Source organism: Scardinius erythrophthalmus (genome assembly GCF_964197995.2).
Source record: "Scardinius erythrophthalmus genome assembly, chromosome: 6".
NCBI classification, from domain to species: domain Eukaryota; kingdom Metazoa; phylum Chordata; class Actinopteri; order Cypriniformes; family Leuciscidae; genus Scardinius; species Scardinius erythrophthalmus.
The window spans coordinates 13,330,001-13,342,577 of NC_138226.1; the positions used below are offsets into that span (position 1 = coordinate 13,330,001).

Genomic DNA, 12,577 nt, shown 5'->3' on the forward strand with positions numbered 1-12,577 from the left:
ATAACAAGTTCTTCCTCGCCTTGACTTGTAATTCTCATAACCTTAAGACATGAGTGATGGTGATATGGCTGATAGTTGTGTTTAGTGATGTTTTCCATTGTTTGTCCTAAAACTTGATACAAGAACCAACTGGCTACAAAAATATAAGATCAGATCTGGAGATGTTAGTTAGTGTTAGTACTTTGAGTTCATGTAGTTCATAAACCTAAATTACTGAAGTTCTGCTCCAGAGCGATTCTTGTAATTTTGTATGCTTGCGTATACAGTATGCTTGAATTCAGCACAACACCTTCTCAAATGAGGAACTGTAAACATTAAAGCATTTAAAAAGTTCCTAAGGTTCCAGGTTGCTTAATATATTCACTCTCATTCATTTTGAAGTGGAGGAGAACGCTTACTGTTGAAGAACCGATGAATGTTTTCCAGTTACTGAAGCCCAGCTCCTTGTTCATTTTGCCAATTGCTAATGAAAGGGGTTGTCAAAGACTGAATTTAACGTAGTTTAAAATGCTCTCAAGCTCCTGAAGACCTGATGTGGACGCTTAGAACTTTTCCAGCTAGAATTCCCAAAACCTTTTAAACATCACTCTTTCTTCTTTAGAGCTTTGTTTAAAAGATTAAAAAGGTAAACATTTCCTAGCACTTACAGGGGAAAACTGTATTTACGCATGGACATATAGTCTGGTTGATGTTGATACGGCTCATGTGAAGTTCAAGTTCTTCTCATTTCAGCAGGAACAAATGTTTGGAAGGCAAATGTTTTTGCTTTTTCTCTCTCAAAATAATTTAATTGTCCTGTATAGAATTTCAACTTTTCATATTTTAATACTCTCAGTTGTTAGATGTCACAATAAGTGTTTCTACATGCACTAGATTGGGAAGTGTCTTCTGAAATTTGTTTATATAGATATATATAATATAAAACAAAATGGTACGTCAGCTTTAGCATTGTCAGCTGTACAACTGCAATAAAATTCAAGTCACTTTTAATGCGAGCAATAACATTTGATTCAATAAAAAAAAAGTTTGGTTTACTTTTAATTAAGCCCTTTCATAGGCTGCTTGTTTGTCTTAATTTGCGGCCAATATAAATACCTTTGTGTGTTTGTGCATGTTGAAAAAGAAACCGTAACTTGGTGTGGCTTGATTGATGGCGCTCCTACGTTGCCAATTATTAGAGCACATAAAAGGATGCTGTTATGTTCTACTTCATCCAGCAGACCCCAGCCAGAGGTCAGTACCTAAATGTGCGGGTATCAGCCTTTGCCTATATCACTCCATCTTGATGTATGAGTGCTAAGCTACAAATTAAACGTGCTCCGACCTTTTAGGGGGTACTTGCTCAACAGGACGCCATTTGGACTAATTTCTCCATGCGATTTGGACAAAAAGCCACTATGTTGCCTGTTGTAATTACTTTGTGTACACACATCTGGATTTGGGTTTCCAGATGCAACAAGCCATCCAAAAAATGGCTCGCTAAAGTCAGTTGTGACTGTGATGTTGGTTTAAGATATATGGAGGGTACAAATGCATATTGCACCTCATACATGACAAAGGCATGATTTTTTTCTGGTTAGGCTTAGATCATTATTTACATCTAGGATATTTTTTTAGCTAATGCTGTGTCATAATAAATTAATAATAAAATAATAAATTCTCATTTCATTTGAAACAACCTTTAGCTTTTCGGATATATTGTGGCTCCTATAATGAGTCTTAGTAATAAATAGTAGAAATAATAATGTGTGCATATTATATAAGAATGTATCTGAACCGGAGCAACCTTTATTCATAAAATTTCAGAGGGCCACAAAGTTTTACAAACTCTCTTACAAATATTTATAACTTTTATTGATAGATTACTTGTACAAGATGTACATTCTTTTTTTAAGTGAAACAACAGAAAGAAAAAAAAACTCAATGGTGAATCATGTTTGGGCATGCTTGCATATGCAATATGATGGGATACAACAAATTCCTTGGAGCATCAAGAAAATCTCAACACAAAGTTTCATCCACCATCCCTGAAATGTTTGTAAACTCAAACACGCTACATTTTAGTCAAACAAATGTACTGCAGTCACACGTTTGCTTAAAACTGTTGCAAATGTTAACATTTAAAAAATATATAAAAATAAATGCAAAGCCATGTAAATATGTACACTTGAAATTCGACTATTTAACATTTATAAACTTTCAGATCAAATAATAAATAAAAGCACCAATGACTCCAATGAAAGAAACAGAAACATTCCTAAACAACCGTAATGGTGAACAATGAAAACAGGCCCACAATGTAGCGATTATTGTTAGAGGTAGACCTGACCGAGATCTACTACTGTAGTTCAAAGGCAATTGATGTCCGAACTGGCAATTTGTTTCATAGTACGCTTATGGAAATAATACTGTTTTCTTGAACGTTGTATTCAATTTGATATTTTCAGGGAACAGCTTCTTGTTTATATGGGGAAAACAGACTGTGTATGCAGTTGCTAAAACGCATGTCATACTGTAAATGATTTTGGAGCATTAAATAATTCTACCTCTATTAATGTGATCAAATTGCTGTCTTTGGTGGATTTATTGTTATGGTAAAAAAAAACAGACGTGTTTATGACCCATGAACCTAGAGCAGTTTTGTACAGTGTCAAATGAATTTGTCCTTGTCTGCCTCAAGGTGATATCAATATCTCTTTTAATGCACGTGTACAAAAGTATATTTGAATACCATTCAACTTCTGGGAGTTATGGCACATTGCAAACGAGTCAGCAAATTATCTTTTACACAGCTTTTAAAGATGTGTTTGTGGCAAAGAACTTTCAACACATCGACATCAGTGCCGAAAACCCAACAACTTAAAAATCATTGTTTAATTAGCAAACATCAACCGCTATATTACGTTTTCCATATTTACAGTATTGCACTTAACTGCACATAATTGCATTTCAGTTAAACTGATGTTTCTTAAAATGTTAAATTACAAAGTTGCAGTTACTGTTTATCCTTTTTGAAACAAACAGAAAAGGTGATTTTAAATGTATTTCAGCGAAACGAAAGCCAAATTTGTTTCCCCCTTACATAAAAGTAGTATATCTTGCATTAAGGATTGTAAACACCGTAATACAAGACCTGAAGTGCAAAAGCTAGGTTCACTTCTATTCCAGGACACATCACATAAAAAAGAGAGCACAAAATATGAGAATGAAAGCTAAAAGTCCATACACATGCCCAGAAGGAAATAACAGCGATGCAACATTTCCTCCTAAAACAGAAAGAATCATAAGAATTCCACTAAAAACCAGGCGATTGTGCCATTGATGTTATTGCTGTTTCCAATCTTTGTCCACAGCAGAATGACCAAAAAGAGAAGAAGAAGAAGAAGAAGAAGAAAAAAAAATCAAAAATGCAAATAACGGCTTTAGATATGAATTGTAGTGGAGGGAGGGTTATCATGGCAGTGATCAACATAGATGTATGTCAGTTACAATGGAGGCCAGCCCCAATAGGTCTATCCTTCAATTGAGCACGTGCACTAGGCAGCGGCACAGTGGTAGGAGGCAAATATGGCCGTCTCTTTCTTTTCACTCTGAGGTTGAGATTCCAAAGTTTCAGTGTCTGTCCGTAAAAACACAACCTCTAGTCTCACTCTGTGTCTGCCTTTGCTTTTTTTTTTTTTAAAGTCTTCTCTCCTAAACGCTGGTTTTCAGACAGACATCCAGACATTTTTGTATGGTCCTGGGGCTGTGATCTGTGCCTGGAAAGGGCTGAGCCAGTGGCCTCCAAGAAGTCCTGCCTGTTGGGCGAAAAGTAAAAGGTGATTCATTGGTATTTAATTACCTTTCTCTACAAGTGGTTTGTTTTGGCAGCTGGTTTTTTGTGACTTTTTTTTCTCTCTCATTCTCTCCCCTTACACCCCTTTTTTCTCTTTTGTTTTTATTTTGTTTTGTTTTAACTGTGAGTGTCACGGCCTTTTCACAGGCTTAGTCTTGTGTTAGAAGCAATTATCAGTTCAGAGCAGCAGAGAAGCCCATGGGGGTCAGAGTCCCAGCGCCTCGGCGTGTTTTCTTGCCTTGAGTCGCAGGTCGGCGATGCTGGAGTTCTTGCTATTGCTCTTGGCAGCCGCTACCACGGCGGCCGCTGCAGAGGCCGAGTCTGCCAGCGACGCGATCGGTAATCCAAAGGGCGGGGGCGGGAACATCAGATAGGGAGCGTGGGCCGCGAGGTGTGGGTGCAGATGAGGATGGGAGTGTGTTCCGACCCCCTCCAACTGTAACTGAGCTTGGACCTGCGGGGCGAGCAAAAACAAACACGGAGTTAGTCAGCGGCCGTGGGGTCAGCTCGAGGAGCGGCAGGGATCCGCTTTCAGGCTCGGACACCGCTCCAACTGTGTGCTTTCAGTGAAAACACTCGCTCGCTCACTTAACTCAGTGCATTCTTTTTCATCTGCTCTTGAGCTGAATTATGCAATGCGTTCAGACAGCTTAATAGTCAAAGGACGTCCATCAGCTGCAAATCTCAAATCTCAGCATATTAGTTTGATCCACTCTGAATCTTTCCATACAACCTTTAAAAGCTCCAACATCATGTAATCTTAATTATATATTCAATGGAATAAATAAACAATTTCGCACCCAAAATATTCATTCTCAAATATATAAATATTTATTCGCATAGTTCCTAGGGGGGAAAAAAAAGATGTAAGCAGGCAGCATAAAATATCAGGTTGCAGATTCTTAGCAATTATTTCAGTAAGATGAGGTGAAAATTAGACATGCGCCGACTTATTTTTTATTTTATTTTTTAGTATTCTTCTCATGCATCTTTCTCTGCGCAGGGATCATAAATATTTCAAAGCTTTACATTTTGCGGTCCGACTTAAATACAACATCTGACAAGCAGCACAAGTTTTTGACACTGGGAAAGAATGTTTTACGTGTTTCTTTTTTTGTTTTCCACGTGAACACGAAGCATAGGGAGATTTCTTTGAAAGGAGGATAAATAATGGCAGACCTGGTAGTCTGTTATTTTAGGAAAATAATCAGCAGCCCCTCTCATCTGAGTTTCTTTGCTACTCACAATTTCGAACCACAGGCTTTCTGACTTTATCCTTGGCACTTGCATTTATTTTAATTACCTCTGTGTGAAAATACTCGTCAGAATTAAAGCAGGACTTGCTCCAGTGTCTCCACAAATCAGTCAAATTGGACTGTGCAACCCCACTACAGGGGCAGTCAGAACAACAGGTGGTGGACATTTGTGGTGTTCAGTATGCAGTCCTTACGCCTGGGCCCTGCCAATGCTGCTCAGTGCCAATAACCATCAGTGCGTTATTCCTCTTTCATAATCTCTTTTATCTGCCTTCCCCTCGCTGTGCTATTAGCTTAATTATGGCTGCTCTCTCGTCTGTGTGATGCAGACAGTTCTTCACCACCAGATGAAATGTCTCTCGGTCCCTCTTATCTCGTTCGTCTCTCATCGGGTCCCGGAGGTGAAAGGTTCGCGCCCTTCGCACGACGCATGGAGACTAGCGTCAAATCAGATTGGTTGTCAAAGCCTAAACATTTTCTCGGCCACTAGCTACTTTTAGGCAGGTGTTATGGCGGGGCGAGATGTTTATTTAGTCGACTGAACTGCACATTTGCATTTGGATGTATGCTGTTATCGAAATGCGAACATTTGAGTGCACAAAATATTATCTTACCTGTTGAAATGGCATTCGGAGTGCGCCCATATTGACGTAAGGAGCTACCCTGCACGCGTCCAGGTGACTCGCGGTGCCCAAAATAACACCTGAATAGAAAAGAATGATAAATTAGCAAAGCTAGTCATGATGACTTTTTTAATGTCAATTATTTCACCATTTAAATTAAGTTTAAAATGTAATGAGTTAAAAAAAATGGCGTGTTGTCAGAGCTGCGGCGCAATGAGGTTTGCACGTGCTCAGAGGCTGGAGGCTACTCCGACTTGGGTCAAGTCCCGTAAATTAAATAAAAAAAAAATGCTTAAAATGATCAAATATAGCCTTATGTTTGCACAAAAATGTAATAATTAGGTTATTTATTAAATGATTATTTAAGCATTTTACCTTTGTGCATTTGATTTTCCTGTTTTCGGCATTTCGCTCTTCTGTTCTGAAACCATACCTAAAAAAGGAATAAAATACGGTTATGCTTTATCGTGTTCATCACCATTCACGACTTTTAGGCTACATTAAATTAAATTATTTTTTTATTTTTTATTTTTTATTTTTTGCACATTTGTTATAGGCTACACTATACAGTTTGCCCCTGCAACCTGCATTACAGAAAAACAATGCCGATTTATGTTGCCTTAATTTATTATTTTTTAGGCTAGGCTATATTACTTTAGTAAACACTTTAATTGGAAAACGTGTTTTGTTATCCATTGTTCCACAACTCTTCATCATGGTTAATATTGCATTTTTTTTAAATCTTCTAGACAATTTAATTCTTTATGTAGCATATTATTTGACTACGTTTAATAAGCCTACATTGTAGGGTTTTTTCCTTCCCTTTTTTTGGTAAATAAAGTGACGATAGGCCTACAAGCCTTTGTCAAAGCATATTGGCAAACCGACAATTTTACATCGGTGAAATATAGGCTATTCTTTTTTATAAAATGTCGTTTGCTGCTTCATATATGTGCTTGAAAAGTTGGGAAATAATAATTCTGAAGAATGTGAATTTAGCCTACTGTTCTTCATCATTACTCGTTCTGGTCAATTCAGTTAAATCATGCAGGCTATTAAACGCTCAGACTCGCTCATTAAAATTGAAAATCAAACGCTGTTCTTTGAAAGACAATCCGGTTTGTCATTATGACATGTTATTATTTATTTTTTTATTTATTATTATTAGTCAATGTGTGACTTGCAGTGCGCCACAATGAATGCATCATATTTCAATCTTTGATCGATTGTAATTATCCAGCACTATGCTATAGGGAAAGTGAGCTACACTGGTTTCGACAGTTATTTCTTCATTAAGGACCACTCAATGATGCGGTTCACAAATACCCTAATCTGATTTCCGTTTGATTTTTATTAGAGACAGTGAATAATGACATTTAATTTAGCCCTGCACCAAAAACCGAAAGATATTAGTCGTAATTGAATTACTGCCTTCTCCTCACTGAGGTCTCATAACTTTCAATTAGATTCTTGACAGCTGGTCGGCGTGGGGCTTGTATAGGACAGTAGGCTAGTAGGCCTGTAGTAGTAGCAGCAGAGCAGGTTCATATCAACTAAGCTACTTCACGTCCATAGCGTTTACCTCAAGACTTTTCAGCGAAATTTAAAATGTGATATGAGTCATAAAATTTCATAGAGAGGCGTTTTAACGCAGTATGAATTTTGGGTTTGAATCACAGCTCTGACCTATTCTTTGGTCTCCTCTTTTAATCTGATTTCGCCTCCGCTTCTGAAACATTAAAACATGTCGTACTTGCAAGCTGTCACACTGGCAAACAACGTTACTTATTTTCCCATTACATTTTGTAACACGAGGTATGTCACTGTAGGAGTTAAGACCGAATTGAATTATTCCTAATACATTTTTATAGGAACCGTATATCAAGCCAATGGCAGATATTACAAAGATAAGGTTGGAGAAAATGAGGTGAGTGACATAAGAAGGTATCCCCTGCAGCAGCGGTTCAATCTCTTCATTAATTTTAATGATGTGGTTAGATCTTTCTGCAGCACATAAGCAAGTTTTCCTTTGAATATAGCTGCTGCTGCAGGAACTAAAAGGCTATTTCATATCCACACCCACCACTGAAACCGAACCCGCATAAATCGAAAGATAACAGAAATGCTTTGTGCGTGAGTGAATACAACAACAACTGTTTCCAAATGTTAAACATCTCAGACGCATGGTGTTATATACAAATTTAATAGCCTACTTATGCAAATGTGCAGGAGAAATAAAGGCCTAGCTAGCGACCACACTTAGGCTACTATTTATTTTATTATATATCAATTGCCAGTTCACTCCTCTATAACAAAACACGTATTCCTAAGAAGTGTTTAAAATAGATTGCCTATTATTTCTGACTTTATAAGCTGATAACAAAAACCCTTTAGTTTACAGGCATTAAGTTATCAGCGTCATAAACTCCTCTGGGCATATGAACATAAACAACACATAAGCGCTATTATAAGAGATTTATATTAGGCTACTTGCTAATATAATATATAAAAGCAATAAACAGATTATGAATAGGCCTAACCTCCGTGGACATTATTTTTCTCCATTATGCCACGCTGATTAAGGTTAGTTTAAACTATTTCAAGACCATGTACGCAAAACGATGAAAAATGAGTGACACAGAACCCCCAATTGACATTCAGGTTATTTGCATTTCCACTAAAAGATGCATTCGTTTAAAAATTAATCTACACGCTCTCTGGTAGTTTTCAATTATTCATATTTTAATGTAGTCATATTTGATATGTGCTTGTTTTATCTGTTCTAAAATAGTTTTGTTCAATTTTTTAACTTCAAAAAAAAAAGAAAAAAAAAAAGATAAAAAATACTAATAATCCGTGAAGTGAATAAGCTTACCTGCACGCGGGCCTCGGACAGCCCCAGCCTCTGACTCAACTCCTCCCGCATGAAGGCGTCCGGGTAATGCGTCTCATCAAATAAGCGCTCCAGTTCATTCAGCTGCTCTAAGGTAAAATTTGTCCTGCTCCGTCTCTGCTTCAGTTTACTCTGTGCGTCCTCGTCCTCTGATTTCACATCCTCCTTCTTGTCTTTGCAGTCGTAAATTCCTGTGAAAATACAACATGAACACATCAACAAAGCTTTTCTTTAAAGCGTTTATTACTACATGAGTTTTTTTTATTTTTTTACTTGCAAATGGTGAGAATTCTCAGAATCGGCTGACAAAATACCCTAAATCTAATTAATATGATGTGTCTACACTTAAGCTTAAAAATTAAAACAATTTTGTTATATAAAATCCGAGATGAACAATGACTTACTGCTGCTTTGAAACAACATACATTTTGGAAAATCGCTTTATAGCCTATATACAAATAAAATAGACTTGCAAATAAAACTAATGTTCTCGATATTTTGCTATGCATAGCTTGTAAGTGGCAGATTCTTATATTTAAGGGACATAGATAAATAAATTAGATCATTATGCAATTCTAAAATTACATTAAGATAGGAGACATTAGAAGTTTACAAAGAGCCAATGCTTTGCACTTAAAAAAAAAAGAAATATGGAGCTGTATCCTCATTCCAGAGCTGTATTACAATAAAGTGTGTTATTTGCAAGCTTTGTAGCCTAAATCAAAACTTGCAAAACTTTATCTTATAAGATGATGCATACTTTAATGCTAAATTATTACAGTAGCTATAGCTATACTGCAATAATTAGTTTTCTCTAACTCTTTTAAAGGTATGATATTTGTTGTTTTGTTTTTAATGTATTAATAGCATTTAAATTTAACCATTATTATTAATATTAATATTATTATTAATATATCTGTATTCCAAAAACAAACTGTCATGGGCCTGCCAAGTTTGTCGTTAAACGTCTTTCTTCACATGTTTTAAATGAAATTTCTCTTTCAAAATATTATCGCCCACATGGTTCTGTTAAATTATATTCTTTTTTACTTTTACTTTTTTACTTTAAGTGTTTTGTACGTAAAGAGTAAATACGTGTCTTTAGTCATTTTCTGGCAATTCTAAGAACGCTAAGGAATACATTGATAGATCATTCTTTCAAATTTGACAACACAGGGGCCTATTGTTTTGACTGTAATTACTCAAATGTGAGGACAGACGACTATTTTTACACATTTATTGTGCTTCTCTTTCTTAAAATTGCCTATCGTGTATTTTACAAAAGAAAACAGTCGTCTACACGGCACACACATCAACGAACCGTTGCATCAGCTGAATACAGCTTGAAATTCTCCACTCGCATGCTAGTTAGCCTCTTGACACAATCGAAATCTTTCTTCAAGATAATGAAAATGACCTCAACATACTGTTATTCAGATTGTATCGATATTTCAACAACAACGCCAAACGTATTCGCGCGTAAAACCTAAACGCGTCTCCAGCGAAACACATTATTACACTTTGCGTATATGGTGAAACTCACCGTCAGTAGCCCGTGTCACGTTAAACTCCTTCAATTTCTCCTTTTCCAGGTCTACGTGCTCCTTGTAAAGGTGTACCGGACAATGGTTGTTGTTGGTTTCTGTAATCTCCTGAAGGTTGGTCTCCGAGTTCCCCAGCTCTCTGGCTCGGGCTAAACCACTCTCCAAAACTTCCCTGTACGTGATGCTCTCTTTGCTGGTCTCCTTGCTTTTCTGATCGAAGGATTTCGACACGAACGCCGTGAGTTCTTCCATGGCTGATTACGGAAATCCACTTTAAAATGAATCTAACACGAATCTTTGTGTCTGCTCAGCAGTGATTTCGGCGAAATGTTTGCGTGTAGAAGGTTTAGATCACTCCTGCTGTTATGTCTGTGTTTTTCAGATCACACTATTTATACACGGCCACCTCAGCCCGGCCCCCATCGCCATCATGTCTGGAGTCATTACAGGCGCTTCTGAATTCAACTTTCAGCGGCTTTTCCTCAAATCAATTCTGCACTGGATGGAGTCCCCTTAATTTAATTATAATTAATTAGGATTCCTACAGTGCCGTGTGGTCAATTGGAAATGGGAACCGTGTTTAATTAATTCTGTGATAATTTCACTGACGCAATTAGAGGATATGAATATTGCAGCATGACATTATCAGTTCATTTTGGTTTATTGACGTTACCATGGACAGAGGCTATAGAGAATTTGCCGATCGAAGAAAAATAAACAATTCTAGCGAAAACAGACCTGAGCGTCCCGTTTGTGGACAACTTTTCGATATTTTCATCGCCAGTCATTATTTTCAATGTTTTGTTTTGTTTTGTTTAGTTTGTCAGCTAGGCTATTCATCGTAAACACAAGTCAAGTAAAATACAAGTATAATTTATTACATTTATTTATATTTTATATTATTGAACATATATAGAATATTTAGATTGCATACATTTAATATAGGCTAATTTATCATAACATTTTAAGGTTGTGGTATCTTGATAAGGTGATGTCGTAAACTGGCCGCTTTCATACAGTGGATATTCCAGTTGTGTCCCATAGGGCTGTGCTTTTATTTTATTAGAAAAAGTATTTTTATTAAACATTTTAAAAACATTGTTGTCCAAATAGGCCTATCTACTTTATATAGTATACATTTTTAACATCCATGAGCAAAGATAAGACATCATTTGGTGTGATTGTATAGCACAAAGTGCAGGCGCATTTGCAATAATTGTTCAGTTTAATTGCACGAATAGTCCTTTTACTGTACCACTGATAATAATAATATATTGTATGTAAATATATGCAAGGCGTTAGTTACTCTTTAATAAAAATGTGGGTACTAAAAATGCTCTCAAAATATTTAAGAATTTAAATATTTTTTTGTGTATGGTTTTTTTTTATTATTCTTAAAAAATATAAATGCATCAGACATAATCATGGGCATTTATTTCTAGTGTGGTTATTTTAAAAATGCATAAGTCGCTCGGATATGGTGCTATGATATTATCGCATGCACGGATCAGTGCAGGGCGAGAATAAAAAGGGCAGAATCAAAAGGATGTTATGATCCCCTGTGAATATTGAGCACCGTGGTGTGAAATTGCTCATGTAAACCTCACAGATGACGTGTTTTATAGCGATTTATTTATTAAATCCATCCTCATTCAAGACTGCAGTCCCATATTTGAATATTTTTCTAACATATGACCTTGTGATTCATATTCTCTAATTTTTGAATCCATTTAAAGAAATCATTTTTCTTCCAAACGAGAATGTTTTTTTTTTTTTTTTTTTTTTATCTATGCAAAAAAATAAAATAAAAAGAGAATTCATATTCTCATCATTTAAACTCTATTCACTCTTTTTTTAAGGTATTTTTTTGAACTGGGCAATATTGGCTATATTTAAGCAGTGATGATGGATGGAAATTCATTTATAGGGTCACGTCAAGGGAAGGATAAAGTGTGTCAGGTGCACCTTTGATTCCGGGAGATTCCAAGAGTAAGCTGAAACACCGCTGCTTATGAAGTTGGATTACTCCTTTCTCAGTTGTTTTTATTATAGCTTAGAGCAGACGGGTAGGCCTTAATATTTTCAGCGTTTGTGCTGTGATACCTTCTAGCAGGCCTTTTTAAAAACCTAGCTCACTTTAACGGATTGTAGAACTTCAAAGTGACTGGTGCAGATGCTTTAAAATTTGTCAGTATAGGCTACAATACACGAGCGGTGCGGTGCGGTTCACCTTCCACAACAGCCTCCAGGGAATCGATATTAGCCTAGGCTACTGTATGCTAGGCTATACGTGGGTAAATCGACAAGTCTGGGTGTTCTTCTGCCTCACTAGTGTCACTGAAGTTTAGTAGCAGACAGTTCTTAAAGGCGCAGGAATTATATTTCCCCTCTCTCTCTTCTCTCTCTCTCTCTCTCTCTCTCTCTCT

The 12,577-nt window shown here is 36.5% G+C and overlaps 2 protein-coding genes across 2 annotated transcripts in view; one reads left to right on the forward strand and one right to left on the reverse strand.

The window, feature by feature from the left end:
* LOC308692855 (uncharacterized protein) overlaps positions 1-12,577 on the forward strand; it is a gene marked incomplete at its 5' end in the record, with an annotated part of 106,469 nt that overhangs the window by 78,074 nt on the left and 15,818 nt on the right. The window lies entirely within an intron of this gene.
* shox (shox homeobox) lies at positions 1,838-10,548 on the reverse strand. Its single transcript, XM_081369223.1, has 6 exons — positions 10,151-10,548; positions 8,590-8,798; positions 6,090-6,147; positions 5,706-5,794; positions 4,074-4,289; positions 1,838-3,797 (listed from the first exon to the last, which is right to left on the reverse strand). Exons 1-6 carry the CDS (start codon positions 10,401-10,403, stop codon positions 3,708-3,710), a joined length of 915 nt encoding a protein of 304 aa, XP_081225349.1. The 5' UTR covers positions 10,404-10,548; the 3' UTR covers positions 1,838-3,707.

What these genes read in the sequence shown, in the direction of transcription:
- shox (XM_081369223.1), bottom strand. Translation starts at nt 10,403, where the DNA reads ATGGAAGAACTCACGGCGTTCGTGTCGAAATCCTTCGATCAGAAAAGC. An exon ending in TGTCCGAGGCCCGCGTGCAG is followed by an intron (nt 6,148 to 8,589) that starts GTAAGCTTATTC and finishes TTCCTTTTTTAG; the next exon opens with GTATGGTTTCAGAACAGAAG. An exon ending in GGAAAATCAAATGCACAAAG is followed by an intron (nt 5,795 to 6,089) that starts GTAAAATGCTTA and finishes TTTTCTATTCAG; the next exon opens with GTGTTATTTTGGGCACCGCG.